The sequence below is a fragment of the Mauremys mutica genome, chromosome 4 (genome assembly GCF_020497125.1).
Source record: "Mauremys mutica isolate MM-2020 ecotype Southern chromosome 4, ASM2049712v1, whole genome shotgun sequence".
Taxonomy (NCBI): Eukaryota; Metazoa; Chordata; order Testudines; family Geoemydidae; genus Mauremys; species Mauremys mutica.
Genome location: NC_059075.1, coordinates 62,762,404 through 62,787,844, shown reverse-complemented (window position 1 = coordinate 62,787,844; position 25,441 = coordinate 62,762,404). Strand labels below are relative to the sequence as shown.

The following is a 25,441-nucleotide window of genomic DNA, read 5'->3' as shown; positions in this document are numbered from 1 at the left end:
CAGATTTGTAAATAAGATTCCAAGAAGAGAGATTTTCTTCTTTTATGTTTTATCAACAAGCTTAGGGTAGGATTTTTTTTTTCTCTAGACCCTTCTGAAGCACTAAGGAATGTGTGACAAGCTGATATACCATCTCATGTAGAGAACCTTGTAATTATGGATTTTCTTATTGGTTATAATATATATATATATATATACATACATATATATATATATATATATATACATACATATACATATATATATATATATACATACATATACATATATAGTGTGTATGTGTTTGTGTGCATATATATAGTTATAAATTGCTACATTGCCAATTATTTTGTACTTTTCTCCAATAGTAAGCCAGTCTGATTGCTACGTGAGCCTGTGGTTGCCGACTGCTTCAGCTGAAAAAGTCCGGACCAAAACTATCAAGAACTGCAGGGATCCAGTGTGGAATGAAACCTTCTATTTTAGGATCCAGAGTCAGGTCAAGGTGCAGAAAAAATGCCAAGTACTCTCTCTTGTGTCTCATCTGTAGCCAGATCCTTCTGGTCTAGACAAAGCCAGGACAAGGTTTTCTGCATCCTGTGTATAATATCCCTTCAATTACTAGATGCTAAAAGTACCCTTAAAATTCCTTTTTGAATCACGTAAGCAACTCCAGTAACACGTGTTTGGAGTTTGGGTCCAGTGTTTGGAATAAGACTCCAGAGGCAAGTTAGAAACATAATTTATTTTCTGTTTCTGAACTAATTCAACTGAGTTTATTGAAAATTACACTAACAAGCTGGAGAGCTAGAAAATTCTGATTTAGTTCAGATTTCACTCACCAATTCCCCTGAAGGATATTTATTTATTATGTGTATAACACCGACATCTGATAGATGCTCTGGCAATAGAGAGATACAATGCAAAGAGTGACAACAAATTCAACCAATGAAATATAAATTAGAATCATTACACAATCAGAACAAATTCTCATTGAGTAGTAGCTTGAGATAATGAACAACAACGTGCAGAACTGAGACCAAGGAACTCCTGATTTCTAGTAGCAGCTTTGTCACAATACAACACGTAAAGTGTTAAGCACTTTATTCAGGTGGGTCTTGCTAAGAACATTATACTCAAACATTCCCTGGCTGAACACAGCTGGTTCTGTGATGAATTTGAAGGAATATGGATCAGTAAAACCAACAGAGAACTTTAAAAAATGAATCCTTGGAAAAATTGCCAGGAGCCATAACTGCTTCCCTGTTGAATGGAAACATTTATTCTCTCATGAGTTGATAAATTACAACAGCTGTTTTTAAAATGAGATTATCTACATTTAAAATTAAATTGTCTGTTCATCCAGATGAAGAATTTTTCAGAAAGTTATTTGCAAATGGAAACAGAGTCAAAATAGAATTCCTGATACAACCTTCATTGATCAGATTAGAATATATTTCCAGTAAAGATGAGTGATTATTCACTTACTCATCATCTCTTCTTCTGTCTTTGTGCCAATTTCTCCCCCACTTCTTTCCTTCTTTATCTTCCTGTACTATATGCACACACCAAATATGGATTATTCACAGAGAACCTTGTTTCCTAGATGCCATCAACAAAGAATATATTCTTTATTTCTATTCCCAGAATGTCCTGGAACTGGCAGTGTTTGATGAAGACATTGTCCAAGATTATGGCCACTTCATTGTTCTCTTTGATGTAGCTAAAATCCCACTTGGAGAAACAATTTTTATGAAGTTCCAGTTGAATCCACAGGTGAGAACCGATATCACAAGCAGAGGGAGGTGGAAAGCATACATTTCTCTGGAATTTCTTCAGAAAGTTAATTTGTATTATATTTCTTTTTTACCTTAGTGAGTGTTAGTCTCTCTCCATCCATCCATATATCTATCCATATTTACTTCTTTCAGCCTATCTACGAGCAAAGCCCCTCTAAAATTGCTTTGACAGTGTACTGAATAGTTTGGCTAGAACTGCAACATACTTTGTCAGAGGAGTTTATCAAGGGTTTGATGATATTGTTGACTGAACCACCAATGTTTAACTTCTGGAGATGAACATCTCCAATTACATCACTGAGCAGTTCTGAAGAAGGGAGCTTGGTCTTGTCTTTAAAACACAGGACTGGGAGAGAGGAGGACCTGGGCTCTACTCCAGGTTGTGTTGTTGTCTGGCCATGCGACTTGGACAAATCAATCTCTCTCTACCTGTTTCCTCACATGCAAATTCGTATCAGGACAATTGCTCTCCAAAAGGAACAGACATGTTATGAAGATTAAATAACCAATTTGGGTCAAGTGCTTTTAGAATTTCTGATGGAAGGAGCTATACAAGCAGTAAAATATTATTCTGTGTTATAACTTGTCACCATTAACCTAGCAACTATGGAGCACAATAGTGATTTTGACTCTTGAAACAGGTATTGGTCTGTACTGGTAAAAAAACCAAGAATCTGATAATTATGCTGCATGAGTTCAATATTTAAATATTGGCACCAAATCCGATATCTGGCAAATAGGCAAGTAGGCACACTTTACACACTTAAACAGCCCTGATTTGGATGCACAAAGCCTTATTTAGATTTTCACAATATTTGTCGAAGCGATAAATTTTTAGCCTCTGCCTGAAGTGGAGGGACCGTTGACAGGAAAGAAAGAGATCTATTAGTTGCTGTATGTCCAAGCAACTAATAAGGAAAATTGAGAATGTCCTTAGTTCATTCAGTAATATCAACATATTTTTTAACCCAGAGGGGTCAAAGCAATGAGCGTCTCACCCCTAATGGTGGGAACAGCTTCTGGGAAGCAGAATATTGTTAGAGACCAAAAAGTGAAATTGAATGACTGTACTTGCAGCACAAAATGTAAGGCTAATTTGAAGAAGATCCTTGAATACCAGGGCAGGAGTGGACAGGATGGGGAGGAAGAGTTTACACAATCAGTGGGGCTGCCCTTATTGGGGAAGGTTTTTGCATGCGTCATTCATTTCTCTCTCTAATTTTCAGAGAAGGGAGGAGCTGGAGGCTGAGTTCACACTGGAGAACCTGTGGGTAAACCTCAAATATTATAAAATCAGAAATTAATGGACGCAGCAATTCCAAGAGTAATCAATCAATAGGGAAAATGTTTCATATCCCTGCCATCTCTTCAATAGCCAGACCTCATCCCCAGATTCCTTCCTTTTCCAAAACAGAGCATGCGTAAACAAATCTTTTTTTAAAAAAAAGAAAGAGGGAGAAGAAAAGCGACAGAGTGGGGAAAGAGCACAACAAATATCCATATCACTTTCTATTAATAATTTGTGTCACTGTAATTTTTCCTAATGATGATAAGTTATTTAGGTCCCCCATAGGAGTCCAAGGCTGGCTTCTTGGGACCAGTGAAATGCATGTCAGTGGTGTGGGCACCCCTGGCCAATTCATGGCACTGGGGACAATGTGACCCACACAGTCATTAATGATATTACAGCTGTTACAAGCCCCTCCCAGAGGTTTGACTACAATTGAACCATGTCTGCTTCTGAGTAGCCAGTGTGGCCTCTAGTCAAAAGAGGCACACTTTTATGGACAACCAAAAATTAAAATGATCAAGATAAAAATGCTTAAAGTAGTATTTAGATAACACTGGTTGTGAAATGTGTACTTTTCATTTTGTCTTCTAGTCTGGATCTTCCTGAAACCATCATCACTAATGGGGTAGTAGTGGTAAATATTGTTGTCTTTTCTCTTGCCTGTACTGCAGAGCGATACTTATCATACTGTGCAGAAACTAGAGAATCAGTAAAATGACCCAGAGCTGATACTCCTAAACACTTCCTCATGCTGAGGCAAAAGCTGAGCTTGGATAGCTTGTGAACAGTTTATATTTCCCCACCATTCCCTACAATGTCTGTGTTGGGAGTGGCTGAGACTAGAGTATCTGTGAGCTTCCTCAAGCCAGCACACCACAGAAATGACTCCAGCTGGAAAAGGCATAATAGTGAGCACTCACAGCCGGTGCTCTCCCATTATTCCCTGCAGTGACTGTTGGAAGAAACTTCCATTGGAGTACTGTAGGAATGACATTTTACTACTCCAGCCAGCACTCCTGCATCGTTCCGTAGCCGAGCTACCACTAGTTATGAACACAATGCAAAATACTTCACTCGTCAAGGACATCTGTTTTCTTTGGAGCTTTATTTTTCCCCTTTGAGAGTCCCGGTGGATCCTTATAGGACCTTTAAGAATGCCTTCATTTTCTCTTGCTTTATACCACACCTCACAGAAACCTAGGGTATGTGTATCATAGCTACTGTCCTTTCACCTGAGGATTAGACATGACTCTCTCTACAGCCTGTTAATATTACTTCTTAGTCTGCCAGAGAAATCACTGCAGAAGAATGCAAGGCACTTAGAACCAGGGATCAAGCATGCTGTCTCCACAGTGCTCCCAATATTTGCCACCCTTGTAGCAAAATAGTGGGCTGAAGAGGTAAGTCTCCCTCTGTGATATTTTCTGTGTGTAATCATCTTATTGGTCATATTTGTTACAGTCTCGTGAAATGTCCTGCTTGGAAGTTCAGGTGGATAGGAGAAGGTGGAAGAAGAAGAAAAAAACGCATTCTACAAGTGAGGTTATTGCTTCATTAACTGGTTATTAGTAGTTATAGCCTTTATAACAGCAACTGGGAAATGTGTAATCCTTATTATGGGTTACACTGACTGAATCTATAACTGATTGTTAAAATTCCACTGTCTTAAAGCAACATTAGTGCTGAGATTTTGGATGTATTAATCCTAGTCCTGCACAGTGTACAGTCATTTAAACTAGTGCAAAATATGTGTAAAATGTTACCAAATCTGAATGGTAGCATTTTGCACACACTTTGCACTGATGTATATGACCTACAAAAGGTGCAGGACAATGGGGAATCAGGACCTTGGAATTTAGACTTATGATTCCACTAATAACCTTAACTCTATCCCCTTTCCCACGTGCACTGCAACAAGGTTTCCATTGCATGGTCATACATGAAATAAATGCTCCATTTGTTTATCTGCTGTTATAGAAAATAACATATTTTTTATTTTTATGTGTGTATATATATGTGTGTGTGTGTGCAAATTACATAATATGTCACAGGTCCATGTTTATGTGACCATCACTATGTAATGACTAGCTCTCTTGCAGTGTGTGCAGTGCATGCAGGAATGGTAACTTTCATGTGGGAATGAAAAGATTGAACTTTCTGACTTTGTGTGATTAATATCGTAGCCATAATATCACTTCCCCCAATATAAATTCCTTTGTTTTTAATTATTTTGAACTATTTCAAAATAAAATCTATCTGTGTCTAAAGGTACTGTGTGCTCTGCTTGGTGCATGTGAGGGGCTGGAGTAGTGATTGCAAAGGTGTCCTTAAGCTGTCTTTGAACTTCCATGGCTTCATGAAGCTGGGTTGGCTCCTAGTGTTAGATGAGCCTCAGGGCTGCTCTAATTTATAGTAGCAGTTATGGATCTCATGAGCCTATACACCGGCTGGGAATTGGTGGCATGCTCCCTACAGTAAACCGGGGACATATGCAAAGAGAATTTCCAGTTGCCCAGTTAAACTTCTAACTAGCTGGACTAGTTACACTTCTTCACACCCCCTTGTGCTGATCTCACAAAGGAGTTGTAGCATTGGCAAGCATCTGGCCTATTATCTGTGAAGTGACTAAAACAGACAGAAAGAGATTCATCTGGTCTATCTGTTCTTATAAACAGGGTTATTAGCTATTGTAGGGTCAAATTCTGAAGAGCAGCTGCACCGCACATCATTTGGCCTATAATAACATACAATACAATCATGTACATTTGCTGTGTCAGAATACAGTGGCAGTAAATACATGGCATCCCAGAGCACAGGGGTGTTCCAATCTGGGTTTTTTGTTCAGGCCATTGTAAAGATAGGGCCATAGGCAATATTTGAATGTGAGTTCATTTCCAGATTTCAAATCTCCCCACCCCCAGGAGCGTACAGAACACGGGTTTTAGTTCCAGTCCATCTCTAGGTATTTTTGTCTTTTGGCAGGTCTTTTTGTTTGTTTTTTTTTACAGGCACTGGGAAAGGTTTTGTTTGGTTTTGTTCTTTATTTTTGTCTCCATTCGTTAGAGCATGACTTGACGTTTACAGTGAAAGGATCCTTTGAAGAAACCCGTAGCCTTTCATTGTGCTGTGACCCCAGCTTTCATCTTACCGAGCCCATCCTGTTTCACTATGCCAAGCATAGCCAGCCACAACTGGATATTACAGTCCTAAAAATGAAGACACTTCCTAGCTTTGTACGTTATAATTGAACATGTTAGTAGTATTGAGTAATATAGACTGCAACATACATCTACCTTTATTTGGGATGGGGCAGCAAAAGAGGACTTCTTCTTTTAATAAAAACTCTGCTTTCTTTTCAGTGTGCTTGTATGTCATGTAGAGCAGGAAGGAGCAGAAATGGCCCTCTGACTGTGCCATTGAATTTACTTCCCTTTGATCAAGAAGTAATAGATAAGGTAAGCACTGCCAGCCTTTTAGAATAATACTGAATTTTTTGTTTAAGTTTTTGCTGGTTCCACCCAGAGAAACAAACCCAGCCTCCTAGAAACCAAAGAGGACGCTTTCTATTAAGGAGATTAGAAAAAGAAAATATGGGAGTGTGTCTGCCAAGCTGTGGGGAAGGGCCACAAAACACAATGTGGCAGTTCTGTAGTGAGGGGGGAAAAGGAGGAGAAAAGAGTCTGATATCACTCACACTCAACCAGCAAGAGGGCCTAGAGCAGGAAAAGAACTGCATAGTTCAAGGTTCTTGAAAAGCCCAGTGTCTCCTAAGAATGTGGGCTATTCTATCCTAAACCCTAACACTACAGGCCAAATCCTCAGCTGGGCTAGGCTCACACATCAATACTGGTACTTCAAGCTTTTGTTTCTGGTACTCCTGGCAGCCCGTCCAGGGCTTAATAATGGACTTTCCACTGGGACCTGAAGTTCCACTGCTGCCCATCTCCCATTCATGTGTGTATTGCCTAACCTGTAACAGAGCTTGGGCTGCTCCATAGCCCAGTGGTGCAATAGTGAGAAGCGCAGACAGAGGTACATGATACAGACAAGGTCTTAACCTGGTAAATTGATGCACCAGCCTGAAAAATCAAGGAAACATTGAGATACAAGAGAATTTTCTGCAAATGTTCTTGAGGTCATATACATCACTCAGATTACTACAGTTCATGGCTTTGTGAATGTTCTGGTGACTAGGAGCAGATGAAACTCATTAAAGTGGGGAGGAAGGAAGGCTGTAGAAATATCTCATCATTTAGTATATTTACATTTCTCATTTTCAGCACAGAAAATTTGACCTACACTTTAAAACAAAACAGTGGTAAGTTTCTTTCTTGGCTCCTTGGATTCTGATGGATGGTGGCCAAGTTCTACTCTTTGTTTCTGGGGAAAGAAGTGCTCATGTCATAACTTTCTGCCATGTACTGATCTCAGATTGAGACCATGTAATAAAACACACCCAGTGCAGTCAATATTTAATGAGACTTCTATGTTAGATACAGCATAAGAAGTGTTACTGATGGTAGTTTTTGAAATCTGTACGCACAGGGTGAGATTCTGTGCTGTGCTGCCAGGGCTTGTGAGGAGTTCCTTGGAAGAAAGCTTTATGAATCCTGGGCGTATCCTCCACCAGCTAAAATGAGAGGTCTTAGGGACCCTTTATGCCACTCCAGACTTTTTACTTGGCATCCAGGGTTAGAAGAAGAGATCTCATTCATCCTGCTGATCCATTATCCTCCGAGCATCGCAGTCCACTGAACATTCTTGTGCCAGCCATTATGCACAGTAAAATCCCTTACACAGCCAGTGACATAAGGTAGAAGTGATAATAAAAGACTTAACAAAGAACATATAAACCTGCCAATTGCCTTATAAAATGTAAATCAATTAAGATTGTACACCACAGGGTAGTAGTACCAGTTAGTAGTTCTGCAATTTCACACTTGAGTTCCTTCAGAACTCTTGGGTGAATACCATCTGGTCCTGGTGACTTACTCTTTAATTTATCAATTTGTTCCAAAACCTCCTCTGATGAAACCTCAATCTGGGACAATTCCTCAGATTTGTCACCTAAATAGAATGGCTCAGGTTTGAGAATCTCCCTCAAACCCTCAGCCATGAAGATGGATGCAAATAATTCATTTAGTTTCTCTGCAATGGCCTTGTCTTCCTTGAGTGCTCCTTTAGCATCTCGATCGTTTAGTGACCCCACTGATTTTTTAGCAGACTTCCTGCTTCTGATGTGCTTAAAAAAAATTGCTGTTACTTTTGAGTCTTTGGCTAGCTGTTTTTCAAATTCTTTTCTTTTTGCCTTTCTGTTTTTCAAATTCTTTTTTTTTCCCCTTCCTAATCATGTTTTTATCATATTTTGCCAGAGTTTATGCTCCTTTTTGTTTCCTTCAATAGGATTTAACTTTCACTTTTTAAAGGATGCCTTTTTGCCTCTAACTCCTTCTTTTACTTTGTGGCACTTTTTTGGTCCTCTTCCTATGTTTTTTAATTGGAGCTATACATTTCAGTTGAGACTCTATTATGGTGTCTTTAAAAAGTCTTTGGCACTCTACCTTTTGATTTATGTTTCACTAATTTCCTCATTCTTGTGTTGTTCTCCTTTCTGAAATTAAATGCGTTGTTGGTGGGCTGCTTTGGTGCCCTCTCTCCCTCAAGGATGTTAAATTTTATTATGTTTTGGTCACTATTACCAAACGGTTCTGCTATTTTCACCTTGTGGACCAGATCCTGTGCTCTGCTTAGGGTTAAATCAATAGTAATAGTGGTAATGTCTTATCTGCTTATGAAGTGTATATAGTTTATTAATTTAACTATAGAGTACATCTTGAGAGACAAGTCATAACGTATAATATTTGTGCCTGTGTTCCAGCCGGAAAGACCTAGATGTGCGTTTGGGGTTTGAGCTGTGTGTGGAGGAGCAGGATTTCCTGCGTAAAAGGAAAAAGGTGGTTGCTGCTGCTCTGAAAAAGGTTCTCCAGCTAGAGGAGGACCTGCAGGATGATGAGGTATGTGGGGCAGAATCCTTCCCACTCCTTCTCACAGAGGTGTGCTCAGTCAATTGGGTGCCAAAATGTGGCATCTTGTTCTCTATTTTCACAATCTCCAGATGGTCAGAAAGCTTTACACTGAAGAAGTGGGTGATTTTACTTTTTAGGAAGGAAATGAGTGATCACAGATGACATTAATAACATATTTTTACTTATACATACAGTTCCTAAACAGTGTTGCTTTAATAAACATAGATATTAAATACCAAGATGATTTAGGCCCATGTTTTCAGAATTACAGCAAAAGCTTTCTTAGGCCCAACCATCTTCTCAGCCAACCCATGCAGACAGACTCAGAACTTCTCTCACTCAGGCCATGTCTACACTACAAACTCATGTTGCCTCTAGTTATGTTGGCATACCACCACTGCAGTTAGTACATTGCTTGTGTGTGTAAATACTTGGCTCCTTGTGTCTGTGGTGCATATATTCACTGGTCTGTGGTGTTGACAGAGAGTGCAGTGCACCATGAGTAGGTATCTCACTGTGCAACTCACCACCATCCAGCGCACTGTCTTTTGGGAAGTTTTGGCAATGTGTGATGGGGCTTAAATGAGTTGCACAGGAGTAATTGGGAGCATGGGGTCAACTTCCCAGTTTGCAACTGTCTCCATCCCATAATGTTATCTGTATCCCATAATTTTTGCGCCTTTTTTTCAAAATCCCACAAACCCACGCCACAGTTCACGCTGTCCGCCATCTCTGACAGAAGCATGGAGTTAGCACAGCTCTGTACTATTGTAAGATCCTGCAGTATTTGCAGAGCTGCAAGAAGAATCAAATGAGTAGGGAATATAATAATTTCTTGGAGGACAGATTGCCACAGGACATAGTGAGAACTAATTCAAGGTTGTTGTTGGCATTCATGGAGCAGCTGCAGATGGTGAAGTGCCACTTCTGGGCCCAAGAAACAAGCACTGACTGGTGTGATTGCATCATAATGCAGGTTTGGGATGACGAGTAGTGACTGCAGAACTTTGAGATGCACATGGCCACATTCCTGGATCTGGGAGCTGAGATTGCCCCAGCCCTCCAGTGCACGGACACCAAAATGAGAGCTGCACTGACAGTGGAGAAGCGAGTGGTGATTGCACTGTGGAAACTTGCAATGCTGGTTTGCAACCAATCAGTCAGGAATCAGTTTGGAGTCAGGAAATCCACCATGGGGGCTGTTGTCATGCAGTGCAGGACTGTGACTCAGTAATGCCTCAAAACATAATGGATGGATTTGTGGTACTGGGGTTTCCGAACTGCGAAGAGTGGGGAGGGGGAGAGATAGACAGCGCTCAGATCCCTATTTTGACACCAGATCATCTTGTCACAGAGTACATCAACAGAACGGGCTGCTTTTCTATGATTATCACTGGGATGCTTCATCAACATCAACGTGGGTTGGTCAGGGAAGGTACATGATGCTCACATACTGTATTTAAGAACACAGGACATTTCAGAAAGCTGTAAGCAGAGACTTGCTTGCCCAACCGGATGATTACCTTTGGCAATGATGAAAGCCCAGTAGTGATCCTGGAGCACCTAGCATACATCTTGCTCCCCTGGCTCATGAAGTCGTACACCAGCCACCTCAACAGCACAAAGGAATGATTCAACTACTGGCTTAGCAGGTGCAGAATGACAGTTCAATGTGCTTTTGGTTGTTTGAAGTGATGCTGGCATTGTTCAATCACAAGATTGGACTTCAGTGAGAAAAATATCCCAATGGTTATAGCTTCCTGCTGTGTCGTACATCATATCTGTGAAGCAAAGGGGGAAATGTTTCCACTGGGGCAAAAGTGGAGTGGCTGTCTGCTGAACTTGAACAGCCAGATACATGAGCTATTAGAAGAGCTCAATGTGGAGCCATAGGTGCAGGGAGGCTTTGAAAGACCACTTGAACAGTGAGCTAGAGAAATGTGTGTTGTAGTCAGTGTTCCCTCTAATTTTTTATGTCCAGGGGCAGAATGAATTTTGTTATATGCACCAATATGGAGGTGATGTGTGACAGGTCCGTGCAGGGGCTTGCTGGAAGGGGTGCCTCTCCCTGCCACAGCTGGTCCATGCTCATTCATTCATTCATTCATTCATGCCCGTCACCCCAACCGGGGTATGGGCCGCCAACCACAGATCTCCATAGTCTTCTATCCTGGGCCATTCGCTCTAGCTGGTTCCAGGTATAGCCCATTTTTTTGCTATCAACCTGAAGGTCGCGTCGCCAGGTATTTCTTGGGCGGCCTCTTTTCCGCTTGCCTTGGGGGTTCCACTGCAGTGCCTGTCTGGTGATGTTGGTTGGCTGCTTGCGTAGTGTATGTCCTATCCAGCCCCACCTTCTCCTTCTAATTTCTTCCTCTGCTGGGAGTTGATGGGTCCTCTCCAAGAGGTGGATGTTACTGATGGTGTCTGGCCAGCGGATCTGGAGAATCCTTCTGAGGCAGCTATTAATGAAGGTCTGGATCTTCCTGGTGGTTGTTTTGGTTGTCCTCCAGGTTTCAGCTCCATACAGTAAGACTGATTTCACGTTGGAGTTGAACAGTCGAATCTTTATTGCCAAAGACAGCTCTCTGGAGCTCCAGATGTTCTTGAGCTGTAAGAAGGCTGCTCTTGCCTTACCAATCCTTACTTTGATGTCTGCGTCTGTGCCACCCTGATGGTCGATGATGCTACCTAGGTAGGTGAAGGACTGCACTTCTTCCAGGGGGCTTCCATTCAGTGTGACTGGGTCGTTGCTGATGGAATTGATCCTAAGGATCTTGGTCTTGTCCTTGTGGATGTTGAGGCCAACCTGTGATGACGTGGCTGCCACTACGTTGGTCTTCTCTTGCATCTGCTGTTTACTGTGCGAAAGGAGTGCAAGGTCGTCGGCAAAGTCCAGGTCATCAAGCTGGGTCCACAATGACCATTGGATTCCATTCCTACGCTCGTAAGTGGATGTCTTCATAATCCAATCGATGACGAGAAGAAAGAGAAGTGGTGACAACAAGCATCCTTGTCTGACTCCGGTTCGCACCTGGAAGCTGTTTGTGAGCTGCCCTCCATGGATCACTCTACAGTGTATGCCGTCGTATGAATTCTTGATCAGGTTGACCACCTTTGCTGGGATGCCATAGTGCCGAAGGAGCTTCCAGAGGGTCTCTCGATCCACGCTATCGAATGCTTTCTCATAGTCAACAAAGTTGATGTACAACGAGGAGTTCCACTCCATGGACTGCTCGACTATGATGCGGAGCGTTGCTATCTGGTCCGTGCATGATCTGTTCTGCCGGAAACCTGCCTGTTCATCTCGTAGCTGTGGATCGATGGCATCCTTCATTCTCTCTAAGAGGACTCGGTTGAAGACCTTCCCTGGCACCGACAGGAGTGTGATTCCTCTATAGTTGGCACAGTTGCTGAGGTCTCCTTTCTTGGGGATTTTGATGAGATATCCCTCTTTCCAGTCAGCCGGAATCACTTCTTCTTCCCATATTTTCTCAAAGAGGGGGTACAGCATTTCCACTGAAGCATCCAGGTCTGCTTTCAGGGCCTCTGCTGGGATATCGTCAGGTCCAGCCGCCTTCCTGTTCTTCATCATGGTGATGGCTTTTCTGATCTCGTCTCTGGTTGGTTTATCGCAATTGATTGGGAGGTCCTCGTTGGCTGGGTCGATGTCTGGTGGATTTGGTGGTGCTGGTCTGTTCAGGAGTTCCTCAAAGTGCTCCGCCCATCTGTTCATCTGTAGTTCTATTCCTGTTATAGACTTTCCCTGCTTGTCTTTAACGGGACGTTCTGGCTTGCTGAACTTTCCAGACAGTCGCTTGGTAGTATCGTACAGCTGTTTCATGTTACCGCTGTATGCTGCCTGCTCTGCTTCTGCTGTCAGTCCATCCACATAATCTCTCTTGTCCTTCCTAATATTCCTCTTCACTGCTCTGTGGGCTTCAGCATACTCTTTTTGAGCTTTGGCCTTTGCTGCTCTAGTCCTGCTGTTGTTGACTGCTGCCTTCTTCTTCTTTCTGTCTTCTATCTTTGTCAAGGACTCTGCTGTGATCCACTCTTTCTGCTGGTGTTTCTTAATTCCAAGCACTTCCTGGCATGCTGACCTAAGTGTGTCTCTCACTTTCTGCCATCTGTTGAGTACACTGTCTTCCTCTTCCTCAGACCGATCCTGTAGTACTGAAAACTTATTCTTCAGTGTCAATCCAAAATCTTCCTTGGTCTTATGGTCCTTCAGAAGGTTGACGTTGTACTTCGCTCTTCTGTCTGACGCGTCTATCCAGTTCTTCTTCAGCTTCAGCTTCAATCTGGTCACCACTAAGTGATGGTCGGACGCCACGTCTTCTCCTCTTCTAACTCTAACGTCCTGCAAGGATCTTCTGAACTTCTTGCTAATGCAGACATGGTCGATCTGGTTTTCTGTCATGCCTGCTGGCGATACCCAGGTACTCTTGTGGATCCGCTTCTGAGGAAAGATGCTGCCTCCTATGACCAGGTTGTTAAGTGCACACAGATCCACAAATCTCTCTCCATTCTCACTCATCTCTCCCAGAGCATGGGTCCCCATGACTTGTTCGTATCCTGTGTTATCAGGTCCAATTTTGGCATTAAAGTCTCCCATAAGGATGGTAATGTCTTTGACTGGGAGAGTCTCTAATATTTTCTGGAGTCTGTTGTAAAAGTAGTCTTTGTCCTCCTCTTCACTGTCATTGGTTGGAGCGTAGCACTGAACAACATTCATCTTAATCCTCTTCATTTTAGTTCTGAAGGATGCTGTGATGATCCTGGGACCATGTGCCTCCCAACCAATCAGTGCTCTCTGTGCCTGCTTGGACAACATGAAGCCTACTCCCTGTGTGTGGTGTGCGTCGCTCTCTTCATGTCCTGAATACAGCAACAGCTCTCCTGTCAACAGTCGTCTCTGTCCAGCTTGCGTCCATCTTGTCTCGCTAATGCCTAGTAGGGTCAGGTTGTTGCTCCTCATCTCTGCTGCAACCTGCGCTGTCTTTCCTGACTCGTACATGGTCCTCACGTTCCATGTGCCGATGGTAATCCTCCTGGCTGCAAGAAGGGTGATCAGCTTAGTGGCTTCCTCGCGGCTTTCACCACCCAGCGTCATGCATCTTCGAGTTGAAGACCCTTCTTTTTCTAGGCTAAAAGTCTCTGTTAACTCTATTGTTGGCGTTTCTGTAGCAAGCTGATTTTTACAGGGTGGAGTTGCTAGCCCCACGCCCAACCCTCCTCCTTTACCCTGACTTGGGACAGGCAGATGGCCCCAAAGGACCTCTCTGGTGGAGTTTGGTCCATGCTGGAGGAGAGGTATCTCTCCTCGCCACAGGCCTGAGCCCCTGCGCAGGGCTTAATAGGCAGCTGTGCGGCCGTGCAGCTTAGAGGAAACTTAGGTTGTAGTGTGCTCTACCTGGCCCTGCTCTTTTGTGGCCTGGTAGGAATTGTGTGGTGATTGCTGCACACATAGGAATATGACAATGTCAATGCACCTATTAATTTTATTTGTGACTAATCCTATGAGTTGTGTGGCACTGTGCAGTAACAGGTAATTGGTTGCTTTCAGAACTGCTCAGCTCTCGGCAGCATATGTTATGAACTAATATAGATGAATTATGTTCCAAATAATTTTATTCTGTAACAAAATAAGTGCAAAAAAGTGTACTTTAAAAACAAATATATTAAAAATGTAATAAACCATAATAAATTAATAGACTAGAACTTATGAAGGGTAAAGAACATTCATGTTCATTTCTGCTACACATACACTGACCTGTGAAAGCCATGGTCAGCATATGTGAAGCTGTGATTGTCTTTAATGTCCCCTGGAGTAGGATGGTGGGGGTAGTGTAGCAACCCCTAATGCCACATGGAACATTGAGAGGGTCCCAATATTGAGTTCTCAATGGGCTTCAGAGGGAGGCAAGCCCAGAATTGTTGAACTTGCAGGTCCACCAGAGCCTGCAACATTCTGTGTTAGCTGCCTGAGAAGCCCCAGTATGGTGCATCTCCCTCTCCTTTTCCTGCTGGGATCCTGGGCCTTTCTGCTCTCCCCTCATTCCTTCTCCAGTCTGTCTGCAGTGTTCATCATCCAAGCACTGTGCTCACTGTCTGAAGCAGCACTGGCTTGCAGGATCTCACTGAACATGTCATCCCGAGCCCTCTTCTTTCTCCTTATCTGGCTCAGGTGTTACATGGGTGTGGAAAGGGAGACTCTAAAAGCTGCAATGGCACCAGCTGCAGATAAAACACACAGAGGTACCATTGTCAGTCTATTCATTACAGAAAGTGAAACTTAAGATGCTGACCTCACTCCCCTTGTTCCCTTAAAGTTTTAAGGACTGTGTTCTCACTTCTGCTTGGGATTGCTTGCGCATGGTGCCAGTCACAGCACCAGCCAGGGTGAGTATGGCCTGCTGAGGGTTGAGAAAATGTGGAGAGAATTGTTTGGTTGCATGAATCTAGTAGTATAGGGCATTGTCACTGCATACTGGTCCTGTTTTCCACAGGTGGTGGTGATTTTAGCTGATATGTCACTCCTGAGGGTAACAAAGGCAGAGAGAGCACAGTTGCTGCTGGTGTCCCAAAGCTGCCTGGGCCTGTATGCTTCTAGTCTGTGTACTGCAATGGAGCCTGCTGAACTGATGATTGAGTGGCATGGAAAAGAGTCCTACCACAGAAAAAGATATAAAGCAACCCTCCCTAGAGATCTTAGGGCAGAAGATTGCAGAGTACCTCCATGAAAGTTTCATCAATATTTCTCAGGAGGATTCAAGGGACATCCCTGAGTACATAAACAAACTTTGCTGCATGGCCCCCTCTGCTAATTCTAGAGGGAATGAAACACAGATAGCAACTCTACCTCTCTTGGTTGTGCCAGTACCTCTTCTAGCACAAGTAATAAATCAAAATATGTGTCCTGCTATTTTGGGGATAGAATCATAGAAGATTAGGGTTGAAAGAGACCTTAAAAGGTCATCTAGTCCAACCCCCTGCTCAAAGCAAGACCAATCCCCAGACAGATTTTTGCCCCAGTTCCCTAAATGACCCCCTCAAGGATTGAACTCTCAACCTCAGGTTTAGCAGGCCAATGATCAAACTACTGAGCTATCCCTCCCCATCCCTCTAATTAAAAATTTATCTATACACTTACCCAAGGTTCCTTCCCCTGCATTGGGATCACCCGTGCTTTACTGGCAGGACTGGTTGGACTGTGGGAGGAATCAAAAACAGGTCCCAGCTCGCTATGCAGCTGGATTCCCCAGATCGCCTATCCTCCATACTCCTCCTTCTCTTCCTCATCCACTATCTCTTCCACCTCACTGTGCACATCCTGTGACTCAGTCTCCATGGAGGTATCCAGGGTGGTGTGGGAAGTGGTGGTGGGGTCTCTGCCAAGTACAGCATGCAGCTCTTATAAAAGCAGCAGTTCTCTGGCACAGCAGATCGAGTGTTGGCCTGTCTGGCTTTCAGGTATGCCTGCTGCAGCTCCTTGGCTTTCACTGTGCCCTGCTGTTGATCCCTGTTATAGCCCTTCTCCTGTATCCCCCGAGGAAGCTGTTCATAAATATTGACATTTCTATGGCTGGTGCTGGAGCTGTGCCTGCATAGCCTCTTCAGGCTGAGGAGGGCCAATATCTCCTGTCTTTTCCAGGCAGGAGTATGTCTGGAGCATGGAGCCGGCATGGTCAGCTGGGCAGTTGAACTCAACAATGGAGAGCTGCTAGGGGTGCTTGCCAAGTTGGGCAATCAGAAAAAGGAATTTCAAAAATTCTATGACCCCTGGGGTGGGGAGTCCACAATTGAGACCAGAGCAAATAGCATGGGGCATTGTGGGACAGATGCTGGAGGACAGTTAGGGTCGAGATAAGTAATGCAGTGTCTATACTCACACTGCATCAACCTATGTACATCGACTGTGGCTCTACACTGCTTGGGGAGGTAGTGTTACTAAGTTGGCATAATGGAACACTTACATTGGTGGGAGACAAATGTAAGTGTAGACACATGCACAACTAAGTCGATATAAACTGCCTTGTGTTGACCTAACTTTGTAATGCAGACCAGGCCTTACTGTTTACAATTTTACAATTGATTTGAATCTGACTTTCCATTTGCACCTGTGCTGCGTGGGTGCAAAATACTACCATTCTGAGGTAGTTGTGTTTACAACTGCTTTGCACTCACCTAGCAAGTGCAAATGACTACACAAGGTACACACTGGGCAGGTTTAAAGTCATCCACACTTCTGCACAAAAATGATACTTCCTTAAAGACTTTAGGCTAAATTTACCATTTGTGCCAGCAGTGTCTTTAGCCCAATGCATGGTATTTATCTTTAGTGTTAGTTGAGCCAACTTATCTTTTATGTGAGACATAAGTTTAAATCACTGGGGGAAATGGTACAGAAATTTAAACTCATTTTATAAATTTTTGGATCAAAAAAACAAACAAAAAACCTCACAAAATCTTAAATAGTACAAGGTTTTCCTATTCCTAGATGACCAATACCTACTGACAAGGTCACAACAGTGGTAGTTTATTGCATTTAGCACAAGTCTATTACAATCAGGAGATAACAATTCCTGTATTTTTATGTTGATCTAGAGGATTTTTTAGGATAATTGAAAGTACTGAGGTTAGTCTCCAGTTATGTTCAGTGTTTAAAATTCCATGCCTAACATGACTGCCTTTGCTTTCCAATTGCTAAGTAGTAAGTTACAGAAAACTCAGAGCAATTCCAGCTATTTCTATGCAGCATGGTTAATTCAGTTCATGTCTCTGCTTGCAAACTGACCATATACAATTTTTTTTTACCATTTAATCAGGGCCTGAACTTCTTAACATAATTTCTACTCATCTCTATTCTAATCACTAATTGTCCCCACCCATATAGTTATTTTTCATTAAATGTATTCTTTTTTGCATTGAATAGGTACCAGTGGTGGCATTCATGACAACAGGTGGTGGTACGAGAGCACTGACAGCAATGTACGCTCACCTGTTGAGTATCCAGAAGTTGAATGTTTTGGACTGTATTTCATACATCACTGGTTTATCTGGCACAACATGGTAAGGAGGACCAAGCTTCTGACACAAAGAAATTAAGGACAATCTCCAGAGTGGTGAAATGTTTATTAGTCTCCAAGTAGTTATGCATGTGCCCATTGTAATCTAGTTTAAATATCTAATGATTATTATTTGCATACATAAACCAAGAAACCATCACTGTTTATGGTTTCCAGAGGCCTTTTTGGCCAACAGAATTATAATTAACAAGCAGCTTTATTCATCTAGTGTGGCTTTTTCACATCAGCCTTTGTTAGGTGTTTACCAATATTTGCTAGCATCCATGATCATGTGTGAATGATATGAACACTGGAAAAGTAGCAAAGTGAATTAGAGAGATTAGAGCATCTGAAGCTACAGGCAACCAAGGGGCAACCTGGTGCTAATAAATGTACAATCCTACACCACCAGCACAAGTAGGAAATAATAATTAATATATAACTCTTAGCAAAATGGATTGTTGTAATAAAGCAGCCACACCCATCACATTAAAACAATCTTGTTTTAATTTGGTGGTGTTAATACTACCCTAATATAACTTTTTGATGTACCTAATGTGGCAAAGTACCTGCTTCTCCTCAGCTGGCTCAGTCCCTTTTTGCCTTGGAGACACAGGCTTGGGCAAAGTAAAAGCCTTCCCAGTCACGCAGGGTCTGGCTGATCCTCCTCTCAGTCAGCCCCTTGCTGTTTTACTCCCCTTCTGGGGACAGAGTACAGTCTTCCTTGCTGGAAGAGGGCAGAGCCTTACTGCACCTATTTGCTAGCAGCTTCTCTCACTCCCCCTCTGTTTCCCTGCCAGGGAGGGTTTAAAAAGGTCACCAGCAATTGGGGCCAGCTGAACCAAATTAGTTCCCTGATAACCCCTGTTCCAGCTGAACCTAATTTCTCACAGCTGTCTCTCCTCAATGGATAGGGAGAAGCCTTTTAATCCCCCTGGGACTAATTCCTACCCCCCCTTTTGTAGCCATTTGGCCTGGGTTTGCCACACTAAGCAATGTAGTTGCTGCAGGGAAAGTATAGAATCAGGATTGGGGAGTTGGTTACAAATCCAAAACTTGAGCTAGGCTTCCAAATTGTTTGCTGAAATTCACAAACCTTTTGGCAAACCTGGACTGGGTGTCAAGCAAGTTTGAGCCCACTTAATGGACATTTCAAAGTTGGTGGTTTCAGTTAAATTTAGTTACATTTCACTGAGATTTTTGGTTTCATTCAAACCCGAAAGGCACATCAAGGTGTAAACCCACGCACCCAATCTGAAATCAAGAAATGTTGTCCAACGCTCTCTAAGCCAAAACTTGAGAGTTTCAAAGAGCTCTAATTTTGAATCCCAACTTTTCCTTATATTTCATTTTCTCAGGACAATGTCAAATTTGTATGAAGATCCTGACTGGTCACAGAAGGATATGGAGGCATCAGTCAGTGATGCTCGGAAACACGTGATCAAAAACAAGTTCTTGGCCTGTTTTTCCGTGGATCATCTGAAATACTATGTAAAGGAGCTGCAACAGCGGAAACAAGAGGGGCACAAGATATGTTTTACAGATCTGTGGGGACTCATCATTGAAGCCATGTTACATGATGGGGTACTATAGAACATTTGCTCTTTTTAGAGTCTTCCTCCAAATAGCTAATCTTCTGAAAGTAGAAATGAGGATAAACTGTAAACCCTAACTGGATACGCCCACTCAGCATGGCTGCAGAGTTATCCACACAAATAAGTTTTATTTGTTGACTGCATCATGTATATGTTAAAATTAGATCTGTTCAAAAAACAGGAAAGAAACCCCCTGCTCATGGAAACTCTAGAAAATCCAAAATTCTTTTTAAGAGCTGATTTTTCAAAGTGCCTTAAAATCCCTATGCATAGGGAGATTGCCTTGGTAATGCGTATGCTACAAGTGGAACAAATCTTGAATTGTTTGGTCAAGCAGTTCCCAAAATGTAGCCCAACCCCTTTGTCATATGAGCTGCTTTTGCTTTTCGAAGTGCTCTCAAATCCATGTGCAATTTTAAGGAAGTTTGACCCCCCCCACCAGCACCCCATAAATGCTTCCCCAAAGCCATCTACCCTTCTCTCCACATCCCACCTTGTACCAGGTTAGTGGGCAGTATTGTGTCTGGGAGATACAGCCTAGTATGAGGGAGAAAGGGGGCTGGGAAGATAGGTGAAGGAGAGGAGTAGCTACCATATTAAAAATGACACAAAAGAGGCTAATGCAAGTGTCCTGGCCAGGATGAATCTCTTCTCCACCAGGAGAGGCTCACTGAACGCTTGCCAGGCAGCTGTAAGTAGAGCTGATTCTGTCCGGGGAGCCGGAAACAGACACACTCCAAGCATGCCACAGCATGTAATGCTGAGGTGAAAAGCAGCATGTATGACTCCACGGGCACATGGAACTGAGACTGGGCTAGGGAAGGAGGAGGAGGCAGCACACTCACTGGGATGGAATGAATTTTCATTTTGTTGTTATAGACTCATAGACTTTAAGGTCAGAAGGGACCATTATGATCATCTAGTCTGACCTCCTGCACAATGCAGGCCACAGAATCTCACCCACCCACTCCTGTAGCAAACCCCTAACCTATGTCTGAGTTACTGAAGTCCTCAAATTGTGGTTTGAAGACCTCAAACTGCAGAGAATCCTCAGCAAGTAACCCGTGCCCCATGCTGCAGAGGTAGGCGAAAACCTCCAGGGCCTCTGCCAATCTGCCCTGGAGGAAAATTCCTTCCCGACCCCAAATATGGTGATAAGTTAAACCCTGAGCATGTGGACAAGACTCACCAGCCAGCACCCAGGAAAGAATTCTCTGTAGTAACTCAGATCCCACCCCATCTAACATCCCATCACAGACCACTGGGCATACTTACCTGCTGATAATCAAAGATTAATTGCCAAAATTAGGCTATCCCATCATACCATCCCCTCCATAAACTTATCAAGCTTAGTCTTAAAGCCAGATATGTCTTTTGCCCCCACTACTCCCCTTGGAAAGCTGTTCCAGAACTTCACTCCTCTAATGGTTAGAAACCTACGTCTAATTTCAAGTCTAAACTTCCTAGTGTCCAGTTTATATCCATTTGTTCTTGTGTCCACATTGGTACTAAGCTTAAATAATTCCTCTCCCTCCCTAATATTTATCCCTCTGATATATTTATGAAGAGCAATCATATCCCCCCTCAACCTTCTTTTGGTTAGGCTAAACAAGCCAAGATCTTTCAATCTCCTTTCATATGACAGGTTTTCCATTCCTCGGATCATCCTTCTCTGTACCTGTTCCAGTTTGAATTCATCCTTCTTAAACATGGGAGACCAGAACTGCACACAGTATTCCAGATGAGGTCTCACCAGTGCCTTGTATAACGGTACTAACACCTCCTTATCTTTGCTGGAAATACCTCGCCTGATGCATCCTAAAACCGCATTAGCTCTTTTACCGGCCATATCACATTGGCGGCTCATAGTCATCCTGTGGTCAACCAATACTCCGAGGTCCTTCTCCTCCTCTGTTACTTCCAACTGATGTGTCCTCAATTTATAACTAAAATTCTTGTTATTAATCCCTAAATGCATGACCTTGCACTTTTCACTATTAAATTTCATCCTATTACTATTACTCCAGTTTACAAGGTCATCCAGATCTTCCTGTATGATATCCCGGTCCTTCTCTGTGTTAGCAATACAGCCCAGCTTTGTGTCATCCACAAACTTTATTAGCACATTCCCACTTTTTGTGCCAAGGTCAGTAATAAAAAGATTAAATAAGATTGGTCCCAAAACCGATCCCTGAGGAACTCCACTAGTAACCTCGTTCCAGCCTGACAGTTCACCTTTCAGTACGACCTGTTGTAGTCTCCCCTTTAACCAGTTCCTTATCCACCTTTCAAATTTCATATTGATCCCCATCTTTTCCAATTTAGCTAATAATTCCCCATGTGGAACCGTATCAAATGCCTTACTGAAATCGAGGTAAATTAGATCCACTGCATTTCCTTTGTCTAAAAAATCTGTTATCTTCTCAAAGAAGGAGATCAGGTTGGTTTGGCACGATCTACCTTTTGTAAAACCATGTTGTATTTTCTCCCAATTACCATTGACCTCAATGTCCTTAACTACTTTCTCCTTCATACTACAGATGTCAACAGGCCTATAGTTACTTGGATCACTTTTTTTCCCTTTCTTAAAAATAGGAACTATGTTAGCAATTCTCCAGTTGTTGTCCATAATGGGTCAATATTTCATTTTCCAAATTTTCCATGGAATTTTTCTATCCCCATTTTTTGTTCCCCAAATCAGTAACTCTTCTAAATGAATTAATTTTTATTTTTAAAAATGACTCCCGCCCCCCCATTTTTGAAAAACAATCAGTGTGACACTAAGATGAGCAGTGAAAATTAGCAACATAAAGAACCAAATCAGAAAAATAGTAATAAAAAAAATACAAATTTCACTGGATGACCAAACTTTTTCACATTTAACCATTTCCATCAAAACTTTCTACATTTAAAACACACACCCACACAAAATCCCCTATTTTATTATTCATTATTATTTACATATTCCACAAGGTCATTGAAAAAATTCAAAATTTCAACTCCCTCCAATTAAAACACAATAGGAGAATTTTGTGACTGCTGATGCAGGCAGATGCGAGTATCATTTCTCTGTGTTAGCAAAACCCTTTGCTCACAGAGTTGAATTCAATCCAAAGAAAGGCAGGTAATGTTGGCAGTGCTGCCCTCCTTCAAGGTTCCAGGCCAGGGTGTGGGGAGCAGTGCCACCCTCCCCATGAAGCCACTTCCGGGAGGTGCTGAATCAGCACCTTGTGTAGCCAGGCTGGCACTTAACGCTGTTCCCAGCCAGCATTGCCCTCTATTGGTCAGTGCTGCATGGTGCAAGTCACCTGTGCCCTGCACAATGGAAACAGTTAGTTTCTAGCCACACTACAGATTTAAACCATATCGTAACTGGGGTCTTCATTCTTGTACAGTTGTGCTGTAGTAGTATCTTTACTGTGACATTTACCCTTTCTGGATTAGATGACTCATGTATGTTCTCAACTGATCTTTTTTTTTTAAAAGTGTGCGTGGGCCCATTCTTTTTAAATAAGCAAAAGGTAAAAAATGACAGTTTTCACCAGTGAAATCTTTGAATTTTACTGTATACAAAACCTTGACAAACAAACAACTTTAAGCATTTAAGTGAATGAGACTACTCACGTGCTTAAAGTTAAGCACATGCTTATGTGCTTTGGTGGATCAGGAACAGAGTGCTCAGCACATTACAGGATCAAGCCCATAGAGGAGAACCTGGCTGGAATCGAGTAGGCATTTCATTGTAATTTTCCAAGCCCCAATACAGTGGTAGGTCCCTATGTCATTTAAAATTTCCTCAGTTATGTATCTTGTTTCCAAACAGGAAGACCAGCATAAACTCACAGATCAGCAACAAGCACTAAGTCATGGTCAGAATCCCCTGCCCATCTACCTTGTTCTCAATGTGAAGGACAAAATTAGCAATCAAGATTTTAGAGGTAATAATTATGTTCTAGACATTTATTTTTCTTTAAATCTAACAGGGTTCATCTTAGGGTTAAGCAAACTGGTTAACTTAATGCAAGAATCCTTCTTAATTCACTCCAAAAGTGGCCTTATATTTCTTATTAATTAAATTTGTGTCTCTCTATATTTCTGGTTTTGCCTGGGATCAGAAGCAGAATATTAAGACAGAGGCTATTATCATAAGATTATCTGGCCTGCACAGAAGCAGGAAGTACCAGAAATCTCATGAGCTTTCCAGACACCTGTGGTTGAAAAGAATTCATTCTCAATGCTCATCACTGTTATATCTGTATTGAATAAAAGTGGTTAGTTAGAAAATATGGTAGTTCAGCAACTAGTTTGTCATGAAGAGGCTGAAACCAAAATCTTATTCCATTAATAACTCAATGTATTTATATAACAACAATATTTTTCTTTACCCGCAGTCAGATTACAGCAGTAATACTTTTTCTTGTGACTCTTTCTTTAGAATGGATGGAGTTCACACCCTATGAGGTGGGACTCCTTAAATATGGGGCCTTCATTCGCGCTGAGAATTTTGGAAGTGAGTTCTTCATGGGTCGGCTGATGAAGAAGCTCCCAGAATCCCGGATCTGCTTCTTGGAAGGTGATTTATTGTCCTGGAAAAATGTAATGTAATGTAACATAAGCCAGTCACTGGCAAGCCACAGTTTTATGGCTGCTGCAATTGGTACAGTCTCACCTTCTAGAAACTGTATAAGGTAATGTATCTGGACCAATAGCATGTCATGATCTGCAGATTTAAAATCTCTATAGTGAAATTAAGTCAGTTAGATTAGTCTGATTTCCTTATACTTTTATGCACAAGGCATCTGAAAGATACCTTTTCACCTTTATTTGAACAAAATTTTCAAAATGTTGCAGTTTGCTCAAGTACTAGTCCCTTCTGGATCTCAAATCTATGAAATTCAGCCCCCGGTATAGAATGGTCCTACCGCTGACTTTTAGTGCTGATTGATTCAGCAATGTAACATTGAAACATAACCAAATAATCATCAGTATGTCTAATATTCTAAAGCAGTACAGCTGTTCTAAGGAGAGTCTTTTGCACATACTGGATCCCCAAACTCTTTACAAATGTAAAGAATACAATTTAATAAATAATATCAGAGAGCAGAGAAATGAACAGAAACAGACGAGAGAGAAATGAAACAGCATGTAGTTTTTCAGATGAGTTTTAAAAAGAAATGTGGCGTGGATGAAGCAGAAGGAAGCAGGAAGAGGCTGCCAATTTATGGCTGGTTAGCAATATTATTGTCACTGTGACGGACATGAATTACAGTTAAAATGCATAGTAAAGTAATAACAATATCTATCGCATACGTATATGTAGTCTTGTTGTAGCTGTATCAGTCCCAGGACATTAGAGAGTCAAGGCACGTGAAGTAATATCTTTCATTGGACCAACTTCTGTTGGTGAGAGAGATAAGCTTTCTAGCTTACACAGAGCTCTTCTTCAGATCTGGGAAACTAACTCACGCCATGGCTACACTAGAGAGCTTACAGCAGCATAGCTGTACCGAGGCTGTAAGATCTCCTGTGTAGCGGCTCTATGCCAGCAGAAGAGAGCTGTCCCGTCAACATAATTAAACCACCCGCAATGAGCGGCGATACCTATGTTGGTGGGAGATGCTTTCCCGCTGACATAGCGCTGCCCACACTGGCACTTCTGTCAGTGAAACTTATGTCACTCAGG

The 25,441-nt window shown here is 42.2% G+C and overlaps 1 protein-coding gene across 1 annotated transcript in view; it reads left to right on the top strand.

Moving 5' to 3' along the window:
* LOC123369753 (cytosolic phospholipase A2 epsilon-like) overlaps positions 1–25,441 on the top strand; it is a 53,043-nt gene that overhangs the window by 17,411 nt on the left and 10,191 nt on the right. Inside the window, exons 4-16 of the mRNA XM_045015699.1 lie at positions 348–484; positions 1,627–1,755; positions 3,005–3,045; positions 3,661–3,703; positions 4,531–4,606; positions 6,133–6,302; positions 6,429–6,524; positions 7,350–7,387; positions 8,948–9,083; positions 18,031–18,167; positions 19,522–19,747; positions 23,582–23,696; positions 24,194–24,331. Coding sequence (XP_044871634.1) covers positions 348–484; positions 1,627–1,755; positions 3,005–3,045; positions 3,661–3,703; positions 4,531–4,606; positions 6,133–6,302; positions 6,429–6,524; positions 7,350–7,387; positions 8,948–9,083; positions 18,031–18,167; positions 19,522–19,747; positions 23,582–23,696; positions 24,194–24,331 — 1,482 coding nt within the window. The remainder of the gene's footprint in view (positions 1–347; positions 485–1,626; positions 1,756–3,004; positions 3,046–3,660; positions 3,704–4,530; positions 4,607–6,132; positions 6,303–6,428; positions 6,525–7,349; positions 7,388–8,947; positions 9,084–18,030; positions 18,168–19,521; positions 19,748–23,581; positions 23,697–24,193; positions 24,332–25,441) is intronic.